Below are 27,009 nucleotides of genomic sequence, written 5' to 3' on the forward strand. Positions count from 1 at the left end.
TATTCTGCGTTCCAACTGAAGACTGACAAGAAATACGTATTTCTTGAACAATTGCATTAATAAGCTTGCAAGACACTTACCTGTATCTAGTCCTGCAAGCATGTGGAAGGAGGGTCTACTGGAGAACATGCCAAGCTTGAGAGATCCTCAAGCTATTCCTCATATCGGCAAAAAAAAACTAAATGAAGAGCACCAGCCTTATCACTCAAGGATGACAGTACAGAGAAATGGGAACAAGGGATGTAAATGATTTGGAATGAAAACACTGCACAAAATATTTTCAACGCAAAGTACAGTCACCATGTGTGAATTGCTGTCTCAGTAATGCTGTTGGTTTATGTACATAAAAATCAAAGAAACAGGTTTGTGGAGGAAGTTTCTCTAGAACAAGTTCCCTTAAGTTCATTTACACTAGAAATGCAGAAAATCAGTCTTCCTTGTGGTATTAATAGGTACAACAGTGAAGATGCTGAATAAGAAACAAAGGTGAATACTTGAAACATTTCCTGACTGTTATAAGGGGTGGAAACCCATTCACAATTCAACTATAAATTTCCAATTGCTCAATCTGTACGTTAAGAATGTTATTTTGCAGCAACTGCAAGACCTGAAAGATTTATTGACAGACTTTGATATAGAAAATAAACAGTTCCTATTCCTAACAGTGAAAAGCACAGAACATTTCTGTTTCATGATGAGTGGTCAAAATGATCAATCCAGGTTAGCACCCATTGGCACCAGGGTTCTGTTGGCTTGGCAGGCCTCTTTGAGAGTGCCTTACAGTTGTGAGTGAAACTGATCATCATCTCTCCCTATAGTTGTAATTAAATTTGAATAAGTATGTACACTTTTCCCATGATGAGTTTATTATCCGGGAACCAGTCGGTTTTAACCAATCAGAGGGGACACTGTTGTGATGTATTCAAATTTGAAATGTTTGTGTCCTGGCAACTGTGGTTACACGGTGTTATTAAAATGCTGGCTATATCTGCAGGGAATGAGGTGGGAGGGAGCATTGTCAACTGAAGACTTAGAAGAGAATCGATCTTGCTATTAAAGGTACTCCATTTTTATCTGCTCCACGTCTGTTTCCTGAGTGCCCGGTGTACTCTAAAACAGCATTGTCTCAAGCAAAGTTTGGAAATAATTCTAAAGAAAAATTACTTGTAACAGTGAGGAGTTAACACACCTTTATTAGTATCTGTGAGATTGTGTGGTCTCTTTCACCTTGGCTGGCTGAAAATCTGACCCATTGAGGCAGATCTACACATTGAGTGGAAACAATAGTAAGGAAACGTGATAAGGTAAGGTGTGACTCTGCACCACTGAAGCAGCCCTTCGAATGGATTATGTGAGAAACTGCCTGAGAAGATGACCTTTTCAAAAGCTGCAATCCCAGCCTGACCACTGGAACTGATTAGTTGTTCTCTGAATTTGGAACATACCTGCAAGACCTGACTGTCCAGTCAAGAAGAGAACGGATTATAAACAAATACCTTGGAACTAAAGGTAGTGAGGAGGCCATAGCAGGTATTGTTACAGAGTTTTGTGTCAATGAAATTATCTTACGAGATAAGTCCCAATGGGCAGCAGAAGCAGTCAGGTGATAGAAATAGTGTATGATGACTGAACTCTCTGACTCCAAAACACGTGCCAGGAAGAGGCACTCAGTCATATGAACAGCAGAGCGTTCAAGGGGCGTGTGATGTATTGGAACTGGACCAGTTTCAGGTGCAGTAACTTTAATTGTGTTGCTAACTTCAAAGAAATCTGCAGTGAAACTACACAATAATGCCCACTTTTACCAAACAGATATTTCTAATGGTACAGCTTAAGTGACAACCTCACCATCCTGTGATCTTGAAAATCAGTTTAAGCATTTTCTCTGGTTCCTCATTTTCTGATATATCAAGAAAGTAAGCCAAAAACAGTGCAAAATAATCCTGTGCTTTAGGTAAGTGTACTATGCAGATCTACAAGAAGCATCAAATCAAGTCGTATGTGCCATTTCCATCATCTTTGAAGGTGAGTGGAAAATGTGACCTAACAAGCAAGCTTTTTAGCTTGTCTGACATCTGTATATATATGCTTGGTCATCTACCTGTTCCCGAGAGGTTTGACGTATATAAGAATTGAAAATGTTCAAGTTTTGCTTTTCAACAATGGACTGCGTCTGCTTCTTCACGTCAAATTATACTGCATCTTGTATGTGTGCCCAATTCAGGACTGTACCACATTTTCATCAAAGTTCATCTTTACTTGATCTTGTGAGTCACCCCCAAGAACTGGGCTGGAAAGATGTCTCTATTTGGACTCCCCTTTGAGAGGCGATCGCGCACAAAGCTGTGAAACTGTAGTGCCTGCTGTATTTTATAATTGGAATGGTGCTAAGAAGGCAGCCATATGAGTGGAAGGCATCATTGTGAGGTTGACGCTTGTGCTGTTACTCCATTCCAGATGTTTGAGGCCCCAACCTAGAGAGTGGAAGAGGCCATGGTAGTGTCCCGTCAAGCATTCCGAAGAGGCTTCTCCTAGATAGGGACCATGGTCTACTTGGTCATTGTTTTCTGAGTGCTGATTCCAACCCCCATGGGAATAGGTGAATGAATATTGCTATACCAGGGTACTTATCTGGAGAAACGAGACTATGGGGTCTTGGTCTGCCTGAGAACAATAAATACACATTAATGTCGTAAAGTTGCAGGCAGTCTCCTTTCCCGGAAAGCGTTTCATCCCTCCTTTCAGACAATACCATTGTTTATTACATCAGCACGCAGGGAATTGTGTTTGTGGACCTTGTGTTGAGAGGGGTTGCATCTGTGCTAGTAGCCTTTACAACAGGGCATTTTTCTGCTGGTGGACTGTCGGGTGCGTGCTCTGAATTGGAAGGGCAGATACCTTGAGCACCTATCCATGGAGGATCATCAGTGGGATCTCCATCACCAAGCAAATTAAGTGATCCTTTGTTTGAAATGTTCTGATGTGGATCTCTTTGCCACAGCTATGAATAGGCAATCTCTGTTATGCAGCCTGCACTTACCTCTGTTACCCTGGGGAGACCTAGTTGAACTGATCGTAGGGGCTACTCTTTCCCCACCAATTCCTTTGCTTTCAGAGGTGCGTAAAAGTTGATGATAAACCATAACTAATTATCTACCCAGTTTGGGTGAGGAGTGTTCGGTGACCAATCATTCGGAACTTAGCACTTTGCATCTCTTTTCTCTCCCCCACAGAATATAAGTACTTTCTCAGCATCATGATTGAACCCTTAACCTCATACTCTGATGCTTTATCTACACATGTGGGTAATTGGAGACATTCTGGCTGTCATTTCAGCAACCTGAAAAACTGCCACCAAGTTAGTCCTGGCAGACTGCTAGGCTAAGTATGTTTCTTGGTGCAAGTATGCAGGCGGAAACCCTTTTGAGTATCCCTCTATACCTTTCTGCTCATCCTTGACCATAAGGATTGGCAGTCCTCACCGTTAACGAGTATTTAGGTCTTTATTTCCATTTTTGTTTAGTATTCCTGATGAACCCTCTATGTTCTGTTCTCCTTTTGTAGCATAGGTGTTAAGACTTGTTGTACCTATTTGCAGCCACTGCCTTTGTTGTTCAATAGTGGATTTTAAATTAGCGTTGACCTTTCTCTTAGCAGCTCCATTGGAACCAGCACCACAGTTGTTCTTTTCACCTAACTTATACGACTATATTCCTGGTGGCGATCATTTCGGATAGTAGACAAGTTACATGCAGTCGGTCCATTCACCATTTATTGTTTTTCACCAAGACCTTATAGTTATCCATGCTTGCCCATCCCTTCTACTGAAAGGTCTACTGTATTCCTCAAGGGTCAATCTATAACCCTGGCGTTCTTCTTTTGTCTTCCTTCAAAGGAAGAGGATTGGTTACACAGACTGATCCTAGACATTCCTTCCTTTATTGTTTATACAAGATTGGACTGAGTGGATAGCCAGTTGTTTTAGGTTTTGCTGGAGTTACGAAAAGCTAAGTGGTGATCATGAGTATTATTTAGCAATGTTGCCCTTGTATTTTGTTAAAGAAAGACCCATTGACTGGCTCTAGTGCGCATTCTGCAAGGTCCGTGGCAGCTTCTACTTCACTTACCAGGGGTGTTCTATTGATATTTGCTGCGCAGCCACCAAATCTCTCTGCTTGCATTTGCCAAAGATTACTGTCTGACAATTCAGCACACAGAGATAGATAATTCACCTGGACTGTGTTGCATGACATTCTTGGCTAATTAACAGTACTCGTTCTCACCTCCAAACAGAGGTATTGCATTTGAACTCATTGATACAGTGAGCAATTTGCATTACTTACTAAAACTTTGTGGAACATGTAGCTGTCAGTACAGATGCTGTGCATACTTCCAAAATCTAGTGTTAGACTCTGACATGTGCAGCTTGCTTTTCTTTGAAGCAGTCTTTTGAGTCAGGCGGTATAGTGAATCAGCTTATGATTGGTAATACGCATGGTCATTCGCTCCATTAGATTGTTTTCCCACTGTGAGGTTAGGCTGTGTTTCTCCAGAGCTGTGGGTCGGCAGCTCTCAGTGTTTGTCGTTGGTTGCTTTCAAATTATTTCCACATCTGTTGGGAACACAACAGATCTTTGTATTCTCATCACAACTTCAGTTGGGCTTAGCGGCTTGGATTTTGCTTGAAGTCCCTTCGGGCCTTTTTAGATCAAAGTCTACCAGACAGGTCAGCTGACTGGTTTGCTAACAACATCTTGGGGACATTTGGAAAGCTTCCCTGATAATGCATTCTGCCTGGTGCTTATTATTGACTTTGTCATTTATAACTTACAGTTCGATGGCATCTGTCGCTGTAGATACGCATGTTCTGCAATAGCTCGCCATCTGGTGTTGGGCTGGAGTGTTACAAGTTGTTTTTCTTCGAAGAAGTCTTTCGAGTCACGGGACCGAGTGACTCCTCCTTTTGTCTCCATTGCGCATGGGCGTGGACTCCATCTTCGATTGTTTTTTTTCCGCCATCGGGTTCGGACGTGTTCCTGTCGCTCCGAGTTTCGGAACGGAAAATTAGCTAATTTCGGAAGATTTTCGTCGGTATTGTTGCGTTCGGGATCGGCGTACTTAGATTCCACACCGCATCGAAGATCGAAGAGCTCCGGTGCCCTTCGGGGTAGTTTTTCGATCCTCCGTCGGGGCCTGGTCGGCCCGACCGCGTGCTGAAGAACGCCGATGGAACGGACCCCGTTCCGTTTATGCCCCAAATGCCACAATAAATACCCTTACACAGACCAACACTTGGTCTGCAACCTGTGCCTGTCACCTGAGCACAGCGAAGACACCTGCGAGGCCTGTCGTGCGTTCCGGTCCCGAAAAACACTCCGAGACCGTCGAGCCAGAAGACTTCAGATGGCGTCCGCACCGACAGCCCAACGGGAGTTCGAGGAACAGGAAGAGGAAGGTACCTTCTCGATCCAAGACTCAGACTCCGAAGGATTCGACGATACACAAACCGTGAGTAAGACGTCGAAATCCACTCAGAAGAACATTTACAAGGCCCAGGGGACGCCACTGCCACCAGGCCATGGCTCAACCCATAAATTCGGTGACCGACCGTCGGCACCGAAAAAGGCCCAAACAGTGCCGAGATCGTCCGACTCCGGTCGAGACACCGGCACGCAGCCTTCTCGGGACCGAGAAAGTGCTGGAAACAAGCCTCGACACCGAGATGCCGGTGCCGACACGGCTCGACGCCGAGACGGCGGCACCGAAACAGATCGACGCCGAGAGGTTTCGGCCCCGAAAAAGAAAAGTCACCTCGGAGCCGAAAAAACACGCAGACAGGGTTTCGATGCCGAAACAAACTGCAAGCGACCCAGCTTCAGGCTCTTATACAGAAGAGCACTCGCTAACCTCCCAAATGCAGAAGCATAGGTTTGAGGAAGAGCTGCAAGCAACTGATGTGGACCATACGCAAAAGCGTATCTTCATACAGCAGGGGACAGGAAAAATAAGCACCCTTCCCCCCATTAGGAGAAAGAGAAGGTTGGAGTTCCAGACGGAACAGACACCACAACCAAAAGTGGTGAAAAGAGTTACCCCACCACCCTCTCCTCCGCCTGTGATTAACGTCTCACCAGCACAAACTCCATCACACTCCCCAGCTCACACCACCATGAGCCAGGGTGACCAGGATCAGGACGCATGGGACCTATACGACGCCCCAGTGTCAGATAACAGTCCGGAGGCATACCCTACAAAGCCATCTCCACCAGAAGACAGCACCGCGTATTCTCAAGTGGTGGCTAGAGCAGCACAATTTCACAACGTAAGCCTCCACTCAGAACAGGTCGAGGATGATTTCTTATTCAACACACTCTCCTCCACCCATAGCTCCTACCAAAGCCTGCCTATGCTCCCTGGTATGCTCCGGCACGCAAAAGACATCTTTAAGGAGCCGGTCAAAAGTAGGGCAATCACACCAAGGGTGGAAAAAAAGTATAAGGCGCCTCCTACAGACCCGGCTTTCATCACTACACAGCTGCCACCAGACTCTGTCGTTGTAGGAGCAGCTAGGAAAAGGGCCAACTCTCACACATCTGGAGATGCACCACCCCCAGATAAAGAAAGCCGCAAGTTCGATGCAGCTGGTAAAAGAGTCGCAGCACAAGCTGCAAACCAGTGGCGCATCGCGAACTCACAGGCACTACTTGCGCGCTATGACAGAGCCCACTGGGACGAGATGCAACATCTCATTGAACATCTGCCCAAGGACTTACAAAATAGGGCAAAACAAGTGGTTGAGGAGGGACAGACCATTTCCAACAACCAGATCCGCTCCTCCATGGACGCTGCAGATACAGCTGCACGGACAATTAATACATCTGTAACTATCAGAAGGCATGCATGGCTCCGAACGTCTGGATTTAAACCAGAGATTCAACAAGCAGTTCTCAATATGCCTTTTAATGAAAAAGAACTGTTCGGTCCAGAAGTGGACACAGCGATTGAGAAACTCAAAAAAGATACGGACACTGCCAAAGCCATGGGCGCACTCTACTCCCCGCAGAGCAGAGGGAATTACAGCACATTACGTAAAACGCCCTTTCGAGGGGGGTTTCGAGGTCAAAGCACACAAGCCAGCACCTCACAAGCCACACCGTCCAGTTACCAGGGACAGTATAGAGGAGGTTTTCGGGGACAATATAGAGGAGGGCAATTCCCTAGAAATAGAGGAAGATTTCAAAGCCCAAAAGCCCCTACTACTAAACAGTGACTCACAGGTCACTCACCCCCTCCACACAACACCAGTGGGGGGAAGAATAGGTCATTATTACAAAGCATGGGAGGAAATCACTACAGACACTTGGGTTCTAGCAATTATCCAACATGGTTATTGCATAGAATTTCTACAATTCCCTCCAAACATACCACCAAAAGCACAAACTTTAACAACACACCATTCCAATCTCCTGGAGATAGAAGTGCAGGCACTATTGCAAAAGAATGCAATCGAATTAGTGCCAAACACACAAATAAACACAGGAGTTTACTCACTGTACTTTCTGATACCAAAGAAGGACAAAACACTGAGACCAATCCTAGACCTCAGAGTAGTGAACACTTTCATCAAATCAGACCACTTCCACATGGTCACACTACAAGAAGTATTGCCATTGCTAAAACTACACGACTACATGGCAACTTTAGACCTCAAGGATGCTTATTTCCATATACCAATACACCCATCGCACAGGAAATACCTAAGGTTTGTATTCAAAGGAATACATTACCAATTCAAGGTACTGCCTTTCGGATTAACAACCGCACCAAGAGTCTTTACCAAATGTCTAGCGGTAGTCGCTGCACACATAAGAAGGCAGCAAATACATGTGTTCCCATATTTGGACGACTGGCTAATCAAGGCCCATTCGTTCATACAGTGCTCAAATCACACAAATCAGATCATACAAACCCCTCTTCAAACTCGGGTTCACCGTCAACTTTACAAAATCCAACATTCTGCCGCGCAAGGTACAACAATACCTACGAGCCATAATACACATCAAAGGGAGTAGCCACTCCAAGTCCACAAAGAATTCTAAATTTCAACACCATCATACAACGCATGTATCCAACACAAAAGATACAGGCAAAGATGGTATTACAACTCCTAGGCATGATGTCATCATGCATAGCCATTGTCCCAAACGCAACACTGCACATGAGGCCCTTACAACAATGCCTAGCATCACAGTGGTCTCAAGCACAGGGTCACCTTCTAGATCTGGTGTTAATAGACCGCCAAACTTACCTCTCGCTTCTGTGGTGGAACAACATAAATTTAAACAAGGGGCGGCCTTTCCAAGACCCAGTGCCACAATACGTAATAACAACAGATGCTTCCATGACAGGGTGGGGAGCACACCTCGATCAACACAGCATACAAGGACAATGGAACGTACATCAAACAAAACTGTATATCAATCACCTAGAACTTCTAGCAGTTTTTCAAGCACTAAAAGCTTTCCAACCAATAATAGTTCACAAATACATTCTCGTCAAAACAGACAACATGACAACAATGTATTATCTAAACAAGCAGGGGGGGACGCACTCCACACAGTTAAGCCTGCTAGCACAAAAAATTTGGCATTGGGCAATTCACAACCAAATTCGCCTAATTGCACAGTTTATACCAGGGATACAAAATCAACTCGCAGACAATCTCTCTCGAGATCACCAACAGGTCCACGAATGGGAAATTCACCCCCAAATTCTGAACACTTATTTCAAACTCTGGGGAACACCTCAGATAGACTTGTTTGCGACAAGGGAGAACGCAAAATGCCAAAACTTCGCATCCAGATACCCACACAAACAATCCCAAGGCAATGCCCTATGGATGAACTGGTCAGGGATATTTGCTTACGCTTTTCCTCCTCTCCCTCTCCTTCCTTACCTGGTAAACAAACTCAGTCAAAGCAAACTCAAACTCATATTGATAGCACCAACTTGGGCAAGGCAACCCTGGTACACAACGCTGCTAGACCTATCAGTGGTACCCTGCATCAAATTGCCCAACAGGCCAGATCTGTTGACACAGCACAACCAAAAGATCAGACACCCAGATCCAGCATCGCTGAATCTAGCAATCTGGCTCCTGAAATCCTAGAATTCGGGCACTTACAACTTACCCAAGAATGTATGGAAGTCATAAAACAAGCCAGAAGGCCATCCACCAGGCACTGCTATGCAAGTAAATGGAAGAGGTTTGTTTGCTACTGCCATATTAATCAAATACAACCATTACACACAACTCCAGAACATGTAGTGGGTTACTTGCTTCACTTACAAAAATCTAACCTAGCTTTCTCTTCCATTAAGATTCACCTTGCAGCAATATCTGCATACCTGCAGACTACCTATTCAACTTCCCTATATAAAATACCAGTCATTAAAGCATTCATGGAGGGCCTTAGGAGAATTATACCACCAAGAACACTACCTGTTCCTTCATGGAACCTAAATGTTGTCCTAACTAGACTTATGGGTCCACCTTTTGAACCCATGCACTCCTGCGACATACAGTTCCTAACCTGGAAGGTGGCATTTCTCATCGCCATTACTTCCCTGAGAAGAGTAAGCGAGATTCAGGCGTTTACTATACAGGAACCTTTTATACAACTACACAAAAATAAAGTCGTCCTAAGGACCTATCCTAAATTTTTGCCAAAGGTTATTTCACCGTTCCATCTAAATCAAACAGTGGAACTTCCAGTGTTCTTTCCACAGCCAGATACCGTAGCTGAAAGGGCACTACATACATTAGATGTCAAAAGAGCATTAATGTATTACATTGACAGAACAAAAAACATCAGAAAGACTAAACAACTCTTTATTGCATTTCAAAAACCTCATGCAGGAAACCCAATTTCAAAACAAGGTATAGCCAGATGGATAGTTAAATGCATCCAAATCTGCTACCTTAAAGCTAAACGACAGCTGCCCATTACACCAAGGGCACACTCAACCAGAAAGAAAGGTGCTACCATGGCCTTTCTAGGAAACATCCCAATGCAAGAAATATGTAAGGCAGCCACATGGTCTACGCCTCACACATTCACCAAGCACTACTGTGTAGACGTGTTATCCGCACAACAAGCCACAGTAGGTCAAGCCGTATTAAGGACATTATTTCAAACTACTTCCACTCCTACAGGCTGATCCACCGCTTTTGGGGAAATAACTGCTTACTAGTCTATGCAGAACATGCGTATCTACAGCGACAGATGCCATCGAACTGAAAATGTCACTTACCCAGTGTACATCTGTTCGTGGCATCAGTCGCAGTAGATTCGCATGTGCCCACCCGCCTCCCCGGGAGCCTGTAGCAGTTTGGAAGTTACCTTCAATTATTTATATATGTATCATCTCAACCTTAAATAGGTGCATACTTAGTCACTCCATTGCATGGGCACTATTACTACAATTCAACTCCTACCTCACCCTCTGCGGGGAAAAACAATCGAAGATGGAGTCCACGCCCATGCGCAATGGAGACAAAAGGAGGAGTCACTCGGTCCCGTGACTCGAAAGACTTCTTCGAAGAAAAACAACTTGTAACACTCCGGCCCAACACCAGATGGCGAGCTATTGCAGAACATGCGAATCTACTGCGACTGATGCCACGAACAGATGTACACTGGGTAAGTGACATTTTCATTTCCTTGCTTTCTGTTTGCTTGCTTTATTTGTTTTAGATTGTCCAGCTTGAGTTTGTCACTGCCCTTGCCAAAACCTTGTTTCTGTATTCTTCTGATATCTCACTTACTGTAAATAGGCCTTTAAATCTTGTTTTTATTTTGTATCACTTGCTGTGCATTGAGAAACAAAGGTCAAATGTCTTTCGAGGGAGCTTGGTGTGTTTACTCTTCTTTCTGTGACTTCAAAGTGAAAACGTCTATAGACAAGCAAGGGGAATGTAGATTTATTCTAACCCCCCCCCCCCCCCCCCTCCATGGAGCCCGCTTGTGCCCCTCCTGTGCTCTAGTTTACAAGGCTGTAACATAACCCTTTAAACAGGTCTGCACAGAGAATGTGCACACACTTTGTGCCAAAAGATATTCATGTTGAGGCTTCTCTATCAAAGCACTGCTGGCTTTTGATTAATGTGACCCTCTCGTGAATATCTAATGATCTTCCTGTTTAGTCAGCGAGTCAGAGTACTAACCCCTTTTACTAATAACATGCATTGGCAAACCAAAAACTGTCTCCTAAACAATTACACTTAATTAGCAATAGCCTCAGTATGTGCAACGCTTCCAGTAGCACTGTCATAAAAACCTAAACAGCACAGATTATGTCTTTCCAGAAAACTACAAACAGGAGCCCTGAAACAACTGCATTATTTACACTACAGCCTTAAACATCCTGCCTATGTTAAAACATAATTGTTATGCAATTTGGTGGATGTGTGTTGTCAATAATGAAATAGGTGAACATGTTCTGCTGAAACACCGGCCTCCAACCAGGGCCGACTTTAGCACTGATGACGTCTTATGAAACACTATGCCACTTCACTCTGTGCATCTCTACTCTGAACCACTCTACTCAAGTCCATTTTACCACACGTTACTGTGCACAACTGCACTCTGTGCTGCTGCAGTACACACCAGTCCAGTCCACTCTGTGCCACTCTGCTCTGCAACACTATACCACTGGACGTTATGCCGCTGCAGTACACACCATTACTCTATGCCACTCCACTCCACCCTGTGCCACTCCACTCTAGTCTGAAGTAATCTACTCTACACTACTTCAATCTGCCATTCTCGGTCACTCCACTTTACACCATTCTACTCTGCACCACTCTACGCCACTTCACTACTCTGCCACTTCACTACTCTGCCACTTTATTGTACCCTGCACCACTCCATTCCTCTTCACTCTACTGTGAAACAATCTGTCACTGCACCTTATACCACTGCACACTACACCACTAAACTATGCCACACTACTTATCTGTTCCAGTGCACTCTATGCTGCACCACTCTACTTTATGCCACTGCCTTCCATGCCACTCTACTTTAAACCACTGGACTCTATGCCAGTGCAATCAACACTTTACTCAAAACCACTGCACTAGACCTTTACGCCACTCTACTCTGTGCCACTCTACTCCAGTCTGAAACACACTACGCCACACCATTGCACTTCACTCTGCTTTGAACCTCTTCACTCTACGCCACTTCACTCCAGTCTAAAGCAATCTTCTCTACATGATTGCACTCCACTCTGAACCAATCTACTCTACACCATTGCCCTCTGTTACTCCCCTCTGCACCAATCTGTTATACTCTGTGCCACTGTCCACCACTCTGCCTCACTGCTCTCACTGCACTCTGCACCACTGTATTCTATGACACTGCTCTTTGCACCACTCTGCTCTGCACCATTCTTCTCTACGCCACTTTATTCAACTCTGCGCCACTCTTCTCTGCTCTCCACTGCTCTGCTCCCCACCCCTCTTCTTTACCCTGCGGCCACTCTAATCTACCCTGCGCCACTCTTCTCTACCCTGCCCGGCTCTGTGCTGCTCTTCTCTGCTCTACCCTGCCCGGCTCTGTGCTGCTCTTCTCTGCTCTCTTCTCTGCTGCTCTGCGCCGCTCTTTTCTGCTGCTCTGCGCCGCTCTTTTCTGCTGCTCTGCGCCGCTCTTTTCTGCTGCTCTGCGCCGCTCTTTTCTGCTGCTCTGCGCCGCTCTTTTCTGCTGCTCTGCGCCGCTCTTCTCTGCTGCTCTGCGCCGCTCTTCTCTGCTGCTCTGCGCCGCTCTTCTCTGCTGCTCTGCGCCGCTCTTCTCTGCTGCTCTGCGCCGCTCTTCTCTGCTGCTCTGCGCCGCCCTTCTCTGCTGCTCTGCGCCGCCCTTCTCTGCTGCTCTGCGCCGCCCTTCTCTGCTGCTCTGCGCCGCCCTTCTCTGCTGCTCTGCGCCGCCCTGCTCTGCGCCGCCCTTCTCTGCTGCTCTGCGCCGCCCTTCTCTGCTGCTCTGCGCCGCCCTTCTCTGCTGCTCTGCGCCGCCCTTCTCTGCTGCTCTGCGCCGCCCTTCTCTGCTGCTCTGCGCCGCCCTTCTCTGCTGCTCTGCGCCGCCCTTCTCTGCTGCTCTGCGCCGCCCTTCTCTGCTGCTCTGCGCCGCCCTTCTCTGCTGCTCTGCGCCGCCCTTCTCTGCTGCTCTGCGCCGCCCTTCTCTGCTGCTCTGCGCCGCCCTTCTCTGCTGCTCTGCGCCGCCCTTCTCTGCTGCTCTGCGCCGCCCTTCTCCGCTGCTCTGCGCCGCCCTTCTCTGCTGCTCTGCGCCGCCCTTCTCTGCTGCTCTGCGCCGCCCTTCTCTGCTGCTCTGCGCCGCCCTTCTCTGCTGCTCTGCGCCGCCCTTCTCTGCTGCTCTGCGCCGCCCTGCTCTGCTGCTCTGCGCCGCTCTGCTCTGCTCTTCTCTATGCCGCTCTGCTCTGCTCTTCTCTTCTCTATGCCGCTCTGCTCTGCTCTTCTCTTCTCTATGCCGCTCTGCTCTTCTCTTCTCTTCTCTATGCCGCTCTGCTCTTCTCTTCTCTTCTCTATGCCGCTCTGCTCTTCTCTTCTCTTCTCTATGCCGCTCTGCTCTTCTCTTCTCTTCTCTATGCCGCTCTGCTCTTCTCTTCTCTTCTCTATGCCGCTCTGCTCTTCTCTTCTCTTCTCTATGCCGCTCTGCTCTTCTCTTCTCTTCTCTATGCCGCTCTGCTCTTCTCTTCTCTTCTCTATGCCGCTCTGCTCTTCTCTTCTCTTCTCTATGCCGCTCTGCTCTTCTCTTCTCTTCTCTATGCCGCTCTGCTCTTCTCTTCTCTTCTCTATGCCGCTCTGCTCTTCTCTTCTCTTCTCTATGCCGCTCTGCTCTTCTCTTCTCTTCTCTATGCCGCTCTGCTCTCCCCTTCTGTACTCTGCCCTGCGCCACTCTGCACTGCTCTTCTGTCGCTTTTCTCTACTCTGCACCACTCTGCTCTGCTACACTCTGCCTCACTCCATGCCTGTAGGAAAATGGCTCCCTGTTGCAGTTACCCCCCAACTTTTTGCCTGATGCTGACTTGACTGAGAAGTGTGCTGGCACCCTGCTAGCCAGGCCCCAGCACCAGTGTTCTTTCACTAAAAATGTACCATTGTTTCCACAATTGGCACACCCCTGGCACACAGCTAAGTCCCTTGTAAAAGGTACTAGTGGTACCATGGGCCCTGTGACCAGGGAAGGTCTCTTAAGGGCTGCAGCATGTGTTGTGCCACCATTAAGGACCCCTCAGCTAACACATACACACTGCCATTGCAGATAGTGTGTGTTAGTGGGGAGAAAAAAAAACAAAGTTGACATGGCATCCCCGTCAGGGTGCCATGCACACAACCTACTGCCTGTGGCATAGGTAAGTCACCCCTCTAGCAGGCCTTACAGCCCTAAGGCAGGGTGCACTATACCACAGGCGAGGGCATAGCTGCATGAGCAATATACCCCTACAGTGTCTAAATCCATTCTTAGACATTGTAAGTACAGTGTGGCCATATTAAGTATATGGTCTGGGAGTTTGTCAAAAACGGACTCCACAGCTCCATAATGGCTACACTGAATACTGGGAAGTATGGTATCAAACTTCTCAGAATAATAAACCCACACTGATGCCAGTTTTGGATGTATTCAAAAATGCACACAGAGGGCATCTTAGAAATACCCCCTGTATTCTAACCAATCCTTCAGTGCAGGACTGACTGGTCTGTACCAGCCTGCTGCTGAGAGACGAGTTTCTGACCCCACTGGGTGAGGGCCTTTGTGCCCTCTGAGGCCAGAAACAAAGCCTGCTCTGGGTGGAGGTGCTTAACACCTCCCCCCTGCAGGAACTGTAACACCTAGCAGTGAGCCTCAAAGGCTCACCCCTTTTGTTACAGCGCCCCAGGGCATCCCAGCTAGTGGAGATGCCCGCCCCTCCGGCCACTGCCCCCACTTTTGGTGGCAAGTCCAGGGGAGATAATGATAAAAACAAGGAGGAGTCACCCACCAGTCAGGACAGCCCCTAAGGTGTTCTGTGCTGAGGTGACCCCTGCCTTTAGAAATCCTCCATCTTGATTTTGGAGGATTCCCCCAATAGGAATAGGGATGTGCCACCCTCCCCTCAGGGAGGAGGCACAAAGAGGTTGTAGTCACCCTCCTGGACAGTAGCCATTGGCTACTGCCCCCCAGACCTAAACACCCCTAAATTGAGTATTTAGGGGCGACCCTGAACCCAGGAAATCTGATTCCTGCAACCTGAAGAAAGGAGGACTGCTGACCTAGAAGCCTGCAGAGAAGGAGGAAGACAACTGATTTGGCCCAGCCCTACCGGCCTGTCTCCAACTTCGGAAACCTGCTCCAGCGACGCATCCGACAGGGACCAGCGACCTCTGAAGCCTCAGAGGACTGCCCTGGACTACAGGACCAAGAAACTCCAGTGAACAGCGGCTCTGTTCAAAACCTGCAACTTGTTTGCAACAAAGAAGCAACTTCCAAAGACTTCACGTTTCCTGCCGGAAGTGTGAGACTTCACACTCTGCACCCGATTCCCCCGGCTCGACCTGCAGAAAACCAACACCTCAGGGAGGACTCCGTGGTGACTGCGAGCCCGTGAGTAACCAGAGATGACCCCCCTGAGCCCCGACAGCAACATCTGCAGAGAGAATCCAGAGGCTACCCCTGACCGCTACTGCCTGTAACAAGGGACCCGACGCCTGGAACCAACACTGCAACCGCAGCCCCCATGACCTGAAGGAACCGAACTTCAGTGCAAGAGCGACCCTCTTCCTAGCCCAGGTGGTGGCTGTCCCGAGAAGCCCCCGTGCCTGCTTGCAACGCTAGAGTGACCCCCAGGTCTCTCCATTGTTTTCAAACTAAAACCCGACGCCTGCTTTGCTCACTGCACCCGGCCGCCCTTGTTCCGCTGAGGGTGTACTTTGTGTGCCTTCTCGTGTCCCTCCCCGAGCTCTACAAAACCCCCCTGGTCTGTCCCCCCGAGAACGCAAGTACTTACGTGCTTGCAGACTGGAACCAGAGCACCCCCTGTTCTCCATAGGCGCCTGTGTGTTTTGGGCACCTCTTTGACCTCTGCACCTGACCGGCCCTGAGCTGCTGGTGTGGTAACTTTGGGGTTGCCTTGAACCCCCAACGGTGGGCTGCCTATTCCCCAAACTTGAGACTTTTAAGTGTTTCACTTACCTTCAAAACTAACCTTTACTTACCTCCCCCAGGAACTGTTGATTTGTGTCCACTTTGAAAATAGCTTATTGCCATTTTTACAAAGACTGTACATGATATTGTTTTCATTCAAAGTTCCTAAAGTATCTAAGTGAAGTACCTTACATTTAAAGTAGTAATTGTTAATCTTGAACCTGTGGTTCTTAAAATAAACTAAGAAAATATATTTTTCAATATAAAAACCTATTGGCCTGGAGTAAGTCTTTGAGTGTGTGTTTCTCATTTATTTCATATGTGTACAACAAATGCTTAACACTACCCTCTGATAAGCCTACTGCTCGACCACACTACCACAAAATAGAGCATTAGAATTAACTACTTTTGCCACTATCTTACCCCTAAGGGGAACCCTTGGACTCTGTGCACGCTATTTCTTACTTTGAAATAGTATATACAGAGCTAACTTTCTACACATGCCACTCTAAACGTTTCTGCACACCACTGCGCTCTACTCCACTCTACACCACTCCACTCTGCAGCGTTCCACTCTACCTGAATTGCTCCACTCCTCTCTACTCTGAAATCTACTCTGCCGTTGCACCCTGTGCCACTCTACGTCACTGCACTCTACACCACTTCACTCAAAACCAGTGCACTCTGCGCCAATCTATTCTGCACTACTGCACTTTACGCCACTTCAGTCTAGGCCACTCTACATTATTACACTGATACTCTACTCTGACACTGTGCTCCATTAAACTCCACTCTTCAACGCTACTCCATTCAGCTCCCTCTATGCTGCTTTACTCCACTCAAGATTACCAGATTCCATTCTCCACCACTCTTTTCTTTGCCAGTACCCCTTTACGCCACTCCACTGTATTCCACTCAGCCATGCCACTCAACGTCACTGAACTCTGTCATTCACTCCTCTACACTACTCCACTCTGCTCTAAAACGCTGTACCCCACTCCACGACACTGCCACTCCATGACTCTCCATGATGCTCCATGCCATTCCACGGCACTATACTCCACCTGTACACTATATGCCACTTTACACCCTTCCACTCTAGGACACAATACTGCCTCCATCACACTCCACTCTACTCCATGCCACTCAACTCTACACCATTCTATTCTACTCCATAACACTGCCCTCTTCAATACTCCATATCACTCTCCTTTACCCTACTAACTTCTAGGCATGCTGAACAGAAGCCACGCTGGTGTGCAACATGGCTACAACATATTGACAGAGCCAATAGCAATTGCTTACGTTAGACCTATTGGCTTTGCCAATGCTCGTTTAAACTCCAGCTTCTATCATCAGGGTTGCGGTCTTTGTGATTGAAAGAACCTATTTCCAATAGTTGCCACAGTGTAAAGCGAAGTACCTGTGGGCAGACCTCCATCAGGTTTGCATTTCACTCCATGGGATGTGGCACAGTGTCAGGGGAAGATACCCTCCACCTCTTTGAGCGCTATGTTGAGAAGGCTCGACAACCAGGATCCATCTACGAGCAGGCTTTTGTCTTTGACCCTGAGCAAAGTTCTCCGTCGGAGATGGAGGAGCTTCAAGTAGTCAAAGTACAGGACATAGTTACGTCCTTCATCTGCAGATGTCATACCTCGCCTACAAGTCCATTTGCATCTGTTCCTGGCATGTGGTGCTGCAGATTCACATGCACCTGCTTTCCCTCCCCATAAGTCTCAGGTTTTTGCAGAAGACTTTTCTTTCTTGTTCTTTGCATGGTTATCTTCTTTCGCAAATTTTTCATCCTTATCTGACGTTGAAAAAAAAATGGCATAATGGAGCCGATGCCTATACGAATTACAAGTCTCAGGAGGAATCATTATACCTCGTGACTCTCTTAATACTACTTTGCAGAAAAATAAGTTGCCACCATCCGATCCAAACACTAGATGGCAAGAGTATACATAACTTGTGACTACAGCACTACATGCTATGAACAGATGGTTACAGGGTAAGTTTTTTTCCTTTTTTTAATGTGAAATAAAATGTCATAGAACACACACTTCCCACATGCAAGAAACTTGGTCTGATATATTGGCAAATGAAATTGCTTTATCCATGTAGAAGTGACATCTGTGGCTTTTCAAGTATTAAGCTCTGCCTACTGTGCATTCTTCTTTCACCTGCTTTATCAATTTGACTTGAATCAACTGTCAATACTGAAGATCTTCTTTACGCCTAAAGCTGCAGGGCACTAACATTTTTCTTGGTAAAGACAGAAGAGAGGTGCAATACGCTACAACATTTTTAAGCACGACAGAAAAAAGCTGAATGCCGAATTGTATGAAAGCGTGAGGCAAGGTAGTTGATGAAAGCAACCTTACCTTTCAGTTTTATACATCTTTATTGGATTTGCGATATTGGCCTACCTTTAAATATAGGAAACGATTTTGATACCACATAACTGCCTTGCTGCTCATTTAGCATAATGTCAGTCATTTTGGTCTGATAATAATCGCCCTGAAGAAGTGTTGACGTTCTAAGACACAAAACCAGTTGGCTGGCAATGTGTCTGTATGTTTGAATTAAAAGCTATAACGATGAAGCATATTGGAGTCTGAAGATTGCTGTTTTTTGTGGATAATTTTAAAATGGAAATAGCCACTGACAGTCTCAGATCTGAAATAGGAAAGCACCTTTGTTGCATATACACGAATGGAACGTGAAAAGAATTGCAATAGGCATGGCCATTTAATTTTGGATGTATCAAATTTCTCATTGTACTTTTCCAGATTGCATTCCTAAACTTCATTGTCAGTTTGGTAATCTGACTTCTGTGGAAGCGTGCTGAGAAAAAAGGATATCTGCAGAGGTAATAAGCAATCCTACTGCAGCAATATCTGAACAATTGAGTCATTTGGTTTGTCAGGTCTTGGCACAGCAATCATCTGTAGATAAGTAATCTTTTGGGGAGTTTGTTGTCATGATGGCTGATCTGACTCTTGGTACCGGTTTGATGGTTCCCACACACTGGTTGCTTAGTTTAAGATTGGGCATGATTTTCTTCAATTTTTTTTTTTTTTTTTTTAAGATGAGTGTTTAGCTGAAATATTATGACATGATGACATAGCTAAAGTTGTTTTGTTTCTTTAGGTGGAGTATTTGGTGCAGCAGAATGTAATCCCACCATTCTGCAGCTTGCTTTCAGTCAAGGATTCACAGGTTGTACAGGTAGTCCTTGATGGTCTCAAGAATATCCTGCTAATGGCCAGTGATGAGGCAAGCACAATAGCTGAAATAATTGAAGAATGTGGAGGTAAGGATTTTATTTCATTGCAGAATACTTGCTGTAGGTATGCATTATTAAAGAATGGAAGTGTACCCCTATCCCTTAAACACATCTTCACTAGTTAGTACGTTCTGCCCTGGGCACATTAGAGAAAAATGCACATTAGTGTTTAAGTTTATATTTGTGCCATAGTACCCCATCCACTGTGAAATTACAATTACTTTAGGCTAAGATTCCACTTGTCCACACTAAAACTGCCTACCACACATTTGTGTCAGAAGTAAAAAGTATTTTAAGTTAAATGATTTTCTGATGGGTACTTCTAAATGCAGATTACTCACTTTGTGAATATTCTCCAGGCGTCCGACTGGATCCAAAAACTCAAAATCAGTACTCCTGCATGCTGGTAGGTGGTATCATGGTGCTCTGCATCAACGACATTCCGCTGTGTGTGTGTGAGGAACAGAGTCTCATACGTCATTTACTTTATTTTGGTGCATTCAAATGTGGATCCCGAGCTCGCCTCCTTTTTTCAGATTTTTTCCTAAAAACTCTTCCGGTTTGCACGAGAAATGTCCCATCTTAAAACAACGTTTAAACCTTGTATGGGCCGTTGAAAACAGATGTCTGTGGCAGATCTCCACCAGGTATGCCTTTGGTTTTCTGGGTCGTAACCCGACTTGGGCCTGTGAAGACTGTGCACAGATTAACATAAAGGCCATACAAGATCGGGAAGTGACGCTCTGTCTCAGAACGCAATACAACTTCACACCAAGACTGATCGAATTGGAAATAAGTGTCCTGTTCCCACATTAGATATTCGTTGCATTTGAAGTCCTTGAGTAAGTCAAATAAGAAATTTAGTAAATCTGAGCTAGAATCTTCCTTACCCGCCATGGTTGAACCCAGAAAAGGAGCAAGGCGGTCAACATGCCACCCTGTCTTTCTTCCAAACTCGAGAGGACCTGATTCCTAGTCTGGGCCCAGTACAAACTGACATTTGGGGTCCATGGAGACATTTCAGAAAGTCAAGTCCCTTAGGGAGAGCAAGCTGTGCATTTCTGACATGCTTCCTGCTCCCTTTGGTGCATTTTTAAACTCCAAGGATCTGCAGGAGCCTTCGGATAGACTTCTGCCGGTGGTTTCACCCTCTGCGTGGTCTTCAACATCGCCATTGGTGGATCCACAACCTTTACTGGTCTCCGACTCCCAGCCACATTAGACTCGACCTTGGCTAAGGCCATGCTATACACCCTCTGGATACAGCCTTTTGACTGTCCTCCTAATTCTGACACATACATCCATTACTGCATGAATGCACACGTAGGTTGCATTAACATTTTGTGTCAGGCTCTGATCAAAGGCAGAACAACAGTGATCATGGGGTAAATCTGTCCCACAATATGATGAAGACAATTGGTATGAGGAATAACGGGATACAGGTAGCTTGGACAACTTCTCAAACACTAGATATACCACTGAGGAGAGCACATCTTTTGCTGTTGGGATTAGAGAGACAGCAGAGGTCCTTGACCTGCAACTGTCCACTAGTGAGGATGAAACCAGTATTTTATTGGAAATGGTTCAGTCTTGTGATGCTTCTACTGAGAAAATGGCTGTTGGACATGCAGAGTTAGCACCACTAGGGGCTTTTCTGCTACAAAGTATTGACCACATAATACTAAAGACAGAAAACATTACAGTTCCCCCTCCCCCTAAAAAAAAGCCATAAAAACACTGTAATTGTACAATACATTTGGCACACCAGGCAATCCGCAACAGCATTTGCTGGCAGAACATTGTTTGCTGAGACTGGGTAACAACGTTGTGGATCTGCTTAGCAGGATTCATCAATAAGTGTCAGTGGGAATTCCATCAACAAGTCCACCACAGTTGCTTCCAGTGGTGGGATGAGCAACCAGCAGTAGCCCCGTTTGGCACCACCAAAAACACAAAATGCTAAAACTTCACCTCCAGGTATCCGCACCCGCAGTTTATGGGCAATGCAACATGGATTAACTTGTCAGACATATTTGCCTATGCCTTTCTACTTCGTCTCTTCATCCTCTGCATGCCGATGAAGATGAGCAGTTTCTCCATAACTCTTAACCTAGTGGCACCAACCTGAGCCAGACTGACCTGGTTTTCGATGCTCCTAGAGATGCCAGTCAATCCTCATGAGAAGCCTGCATATACTGGATCTTCTTACTCGGCATCATGGTCAGCTCAGCCACCCAGACCTTAAACAGCTGAACCTCATAGTTTGACAACTGAGCTCTTAGAGTTTGGTTACCGTAATCTCCCAGAAGAATGCATGACTTTCCTGTGAAAAGTACAAAAGCTGGCTACTGGTGCCTGCTATGGCACAGAATGGAAAAGGTTTATGCATTAATACATTTCCAAACCGAGAGATTCTTATTTTCCTTGCAAGACATTGTTTCCTACCTCCTACACTTATACATGGCAGGCCTTGCCTATACTTCTATAAGCTTACACTTAATAGCAGCTGTACAATGCCTCCAAAACACACAACACTCTTTCTGTTTGGAATACCAGTCCTTATAACATTCATGGAGGGTCTACAGGGGGTAGTACTTCAAAATAGGCATCAGCACTTACCTGGCACCTAGGTATAGCTCTCAGATGACTCATGGGTCCTTTTGAACCCCTACACTCATGTCCGCTACAGTTCTTATCTTGGAAGGTTGCATTCCTAATGTCAACCACCTCAGTCAGACGAATTAGTGAGTTTCAGGCTCTTACAGTTCAAGAACCCTTCATTCAGGTTCGTAAAGGGAGTGTTGTTCTCTGCCCATAAACCATATTTCTGGCCAAGGTTGTTTCGCCTTTCCACATGACCCAAACAATTGAGCTTCCTAAAATACTGCTTTAACCTTCCGCCTGGCATGCACATTTGAATATACACCACTTGCACGTGGGAGAAACTACCACCCCCATGGAGATTGACCTTGGCCCAGATAACGTTCAGGGCACGGGTGTACAAGTTATTTTGCTGCGTTCAGTTGTGAGGAACTACATCCCCTGTGAATAGTGGTAATAACCTCCAGTTTCAGCTGTAGAATATCAGTGTGGGGAGCTAATGGTATGTAAGGGCAGAGCTGTGATCTGTAGGTGCACAGAGAGGAACGCACCTTGGTGTTGTAACCCCTCTTCTCTCCTTTTGTACTGGATGCTTATTCCATATTCCTGATTAGTGACTACAGAGGTTCCTGGGGCCTTCCTCCCTGGGGTTTAGATAACCCTTAGGGTTGGGTAAGAGTTGTGTGAGAATCTCTCATTGTGTGATATTAGATGTTTACTGTATGGCTGTGTGATACATGAGTACAGTGTCACATTTACACTGCGGGTTATGAATTGGGTATAGTGGACATTAAGTCCTGTTTTGTTTGTCTTTGTCTTAGTGTGTGTATTACCTAGTGGCAGTCGCCACTTGGTAATAATAGGACCTAGTTTCTATAAAAAAAACGTTTGGTTTTTTTTGTTTTTACTGGCCTATATCTTTGATGCCGGTTGACGAATCTTAACAATTTTTTATTTTTTTTTAAATACGACATTCACGTTAGTTGCTATCTGGAATGTTTCGGGTGATCTGTCAAGCGGGGGCCAGGAAAAAGGGGGTGGTCCCAAAACGGGTTTTCTCTCTGTTAGGACTTTGAACAGGAATAGCAGCCAAATCTCTAGACCGCTATAGCAAATTTGGAAGAAAGCTAGCTCTTGGTCATGAAAGCAACCTTTAAAAAAAAAAAAGAAGTGGGTTGTAGGAAGCTGGCTCTCTGTATAGATCACTGGAATGAAGTACACTGGGCAGAGAGTCCTGTGGATCCCCAATTGGTATTGCAGAGGCAAAAGTAGATGGGACTAGTGTTCTATTTGTTGTAGTGTGGGCGAGCAGTTAGGCTTATCAGAGGGTAGTGCTAAACATTTGTTGTACTCACAGAGGCAATTAATGAGACACACACTCCAAAAATTAATCTGAGACCAGTCTAGAAAAATAGCAATTTTTTATGTATGTTTCAAACCTAAGAACTACGTAATCAGATAAGTAGACTTCAAAGCATAAATAATTAGCAATTTCAAAAATACACTGCAATTTTTAAAGTTCTTTCAATGTTATCCTTTGGAGAAAAAACAATGCTCAGCAAGCACACTGTTAACAACGACTTATGAAGCCAATCTCAGGGAGGTAAGGTAAGTACTGGGTACTGATCAGAACTACACCAAAAGGTCACACTGGGTGGCACTGGGGCAGCCAGGTGCAGTAAGGTTTTTGGGTGGCCAATGATTTCCATTGGGAGATTGACCCAGTGACGAACAGGTTGCAGGCTCTAGCTGGAAAGCCAGTCAGGTACAGCAAACCTGTAGGTAGTAGCTTTGGGGTGCTCGGTCGAGGTGCACCTTTGGTCCCCTTCTCCTGTGCCCAGGGGCGACGGATGCAGGGGTGTCTTTTGGTGTCGGGTTTTTCTTGTCCAGGAGCATTTGCTGTCAGGAGCTCCTGTAAGTTGAGGCTGCAGGCGTCATTGGGGAGTCCTGCAGGGTTGGACCCAGGGTGGACTTAAGCTCTCAGGAGCTGGGGAATGCCGTTGGCACCAATGACACACCTCAGCTGGGGTCACCGGTGCAATTGTTAGGTATTGGGTTTTCTCTCACACCAGGCTGGGGGAGAGGGAGCCTGCATGCAGGGACTGCAGGCGACTTGGATGAGTCCAGGAAGGGTGATACTTGTATAGGCTCTGGATCAGGGCAGCTGGGAAGCCCTGCTGTCACATTGCTGAGCTTCTCACTGGGTCAAGGTTGTTGGGTACAGAGGTCACATCAAGTGTTGGTTTTCCAGGCTACAGAGTCCTTGTTGAATACTTAGACTCCTGTGAGCAGCTGACCTGCTCAGCAACAGAGTCTTTTTAGAAGGCAAGCAGGCTTCCTGGGTTTCTTGAAGCAGCAGGACGAGTCTTTTTGTACAGTCTGGTAAGGTTAGCAGGCAGGCCTGAAGGGCTGGTACAGGTCAGCTGCTGCTACTTCCTCTTTTTCTGCTGGATCGACTATTCTTTGTCCTCCTTCGTAGGTAGTCAGGATGTGAGTTCTAGGGTTCAGGGGTGCCACCTAAATACTAAATTTAGGGGTGTGACAGGGAGTGCCAGACAGCAGCCAATGAGCTGACCATCTTTTAGGGTGACTACACCTTTCTTTTGACCACTTGTATTGGGAAGTGGACATAACCCTAGTGGCCTAATTCCTTCCAAACAAGATGGAGGAATTTTAAAAGTAGTGTCCACTTCAGCTGATCCACCTTAGGGTTGGGACTGGCATGAGGTGGGCACTCCTCCTAATTTAACTAATTTTCCCACTTGTGCTGCCACCAAAAGTGGGGTCTGGACAGTGGGGTCGATTATCTCCTCCATCAGGAGAACCTGGGTTGCATTTCAAAGACAGCAAGGTCTTTGAAGCTCCCCGGCCTGGAATGTCAATCCTACTGTGGATGAAGTGTTATCACCTGTGCCCAGAGCAGGTCTTTGTTCTGGGCATCTGACAGTGTTGGCCCTCACCTCAGGGGGCCAGAATTCGGTGTAGGGTGGTTGCACTGGTTTGCACCAGTCAGAGAACACGCCAGTAGCTGCCATTTACTAGGGACTTACAGTGGTAGCTAAAGAGTTTGCCAATTGTGCATAGCAACTTTGCAGTTTTGTGGAATAAGATCTGGCACTGTGGACCTGTTTAGCAGGGACGCAGTGCACTAACAGTCAATGCGACATTAGAAACCAGGCAGAAAGTGTGGGCTAACCTTGTAAAAAAGGAAGCTTTCCTACATTGGTGTAAATCTGTTCAGTAGTTTTTGAAGTATCTTAGAGATCAAAGAGCATGTCGGTTGCAGATGGCGTCCAAGTCATTGGAACAAACGCTGGATATCTTTGGTGAAGGACACGAACAAGAAGAGATGGTTCATCAAACTGCAGTTTCCATCGCAGACTCCGATTCGGATAGAGATTATGATGGCGACACCCAATCCATTCCAGCGGCGCAGTGCGTGAGTACATCAGCCCCATCCCATCCACAAAACACAACCAAAAAGACTTTAGCACCAGTCTTGGGTCCCCTACTGTTTGCCGGCCTTGTGCGGACCTGAAAAATACAATCGGATGACCAACCCTCGGGTTCGGCACGAAACATAAGACCAAAGTGCATTCGGCGCCGACCAAACAGCATGCCATACCTGTTTCGGAAGCCGAAGAAACTGCCAACAATTTCAGAGCCGATATTTTCGGCCTGACTAAAACATTTGGTTTCCAAACTTTTGAAGCTGAAACCTATGGGCTGAAAATATGCTTCAACTACTGAGGAGTCTTCTGAAATAAGACCCATATTGGAAGTAATGTAGGCTAAACAGCGAAAAATCCATATACATAAGGACATAGGAAGAATTATTGCTTCTCCTCCTACTACAGACAAAAGAAAATTTACTTTTCAAGAGACTGTAGAAGCTGGACCTTCACCTGCTAAAATATTTAAGCAAAAGGAGAAACCAAAGGCACCATACCAGCCTTCATCACCACATTCTCCTTTACTTCCTGCTTCTCCGCCACCACCTACACAATTGTCTCCCAAATCCCCTATCTCAATACATGGGGATGATTTAGATGATACTCATCAGGGTATAGATCCATGGGAATTATAATTCATATCCCATCCCTTCTAATGATCCTGATTTGTACCCTGCAAGACAATCTCCACCTGAAGATATCACTGCTTACAATCAGGTTATAGCTAGGGCAGCTGTATATCACAAGGTGCAATTAGATACAGATCCTATTGAGGATGACTTCTTATTTGATACACTAACCTCTACTCATAAGGATTATCAATGTCTTCGTATGCTCCCTGGCATGCTTAAACAGACAGAGGACATTTTCAAAGAACTAGTAAAGTCTAGAATTACCACTCCAAGGGTTGGTGAAAAGTATAAACTTGCACCCTTAGATCAACATTTTATTAGAGCCCAGTTACCACCTGACGATAGTCAGTGCAGCAAGGAAAATGGCAAATAGCCAATCCAGAGGGGATGCTCCTCCCCCAGACAAGGAAAGTCGTACATTTGATGCAGCGGGAAAAAGCAACTCAAGCTGCTAATCATTGGAGGATTGTAGACTTTCAGATACTGTTAGCAGGATATGACAGAGCTCATTTGGATGAGATGGAAGATTTGTTGCAGTACCTTCTACCAGAACACCAGAAAAGGGCACAACAGATAGTAACAGAGGTGCAGGCTAGCTCTAATAATCCAATTAGATCTGCAATAGATGCTGCAGATACAGCAGCAAGGGGTATCAGTACCAGTGTAATCATTAGAAGGCACGCATGGTTAAGAACTTCAGGGTTTAAATCACAAATACAATGGGCATTTTTAAATATGACCTTTGATAAGCAACACCTATGGGGCCCCGAAGTCTGTATCACCATAGAAAAGCTGAAAAAAGACTGATACAGCTAAAGCTATGGGTGCCCTTTACA

At 45.9% G+C, this 27,009-nt stretch overlaps 1 protein-coding gene across 3 annotated transcripts in view; it reads left to right on the forward strand.

The window, feature by feature from the left end:
• Positions 1-27,009, forward strand: part of KPNA3 (karyopherin subunit alpha 3) — a 542,591-nt gene that overhangs the window by 369,627 nt on the left and 145,955 nt on the right. For all 3 annotated transcript variants that reach the window (XM_069205359.1, XM_069205360.1, XM_069205361.1), the window contains exon 15: positions 19,353-19,515. In XM_069205359.1, the coding sequence (XP_069061460.1) occupies positions 19,353-19,515 (163 nt within the window). The remainder of the gene's footprint in view (positions 1-19,352; positions 19,516-27,009) is intronic.

This window comes from Pleurodeles waltl, chromosome 8, assembly GCF_031143425.1.
Source record: "Pleurodeles waltl isolate 20211129_DDA chromosome 8, aPleWal1.hap1.20221129, whole genome shotgun sequence".
NCBI classification, from domain to species: domain Eukaryota; kingdom Metazoa; phylum Chordata; class Amphibia; order Caudata; family Salamandridae; genus Pleurodeles; species Pleurodeles waltl.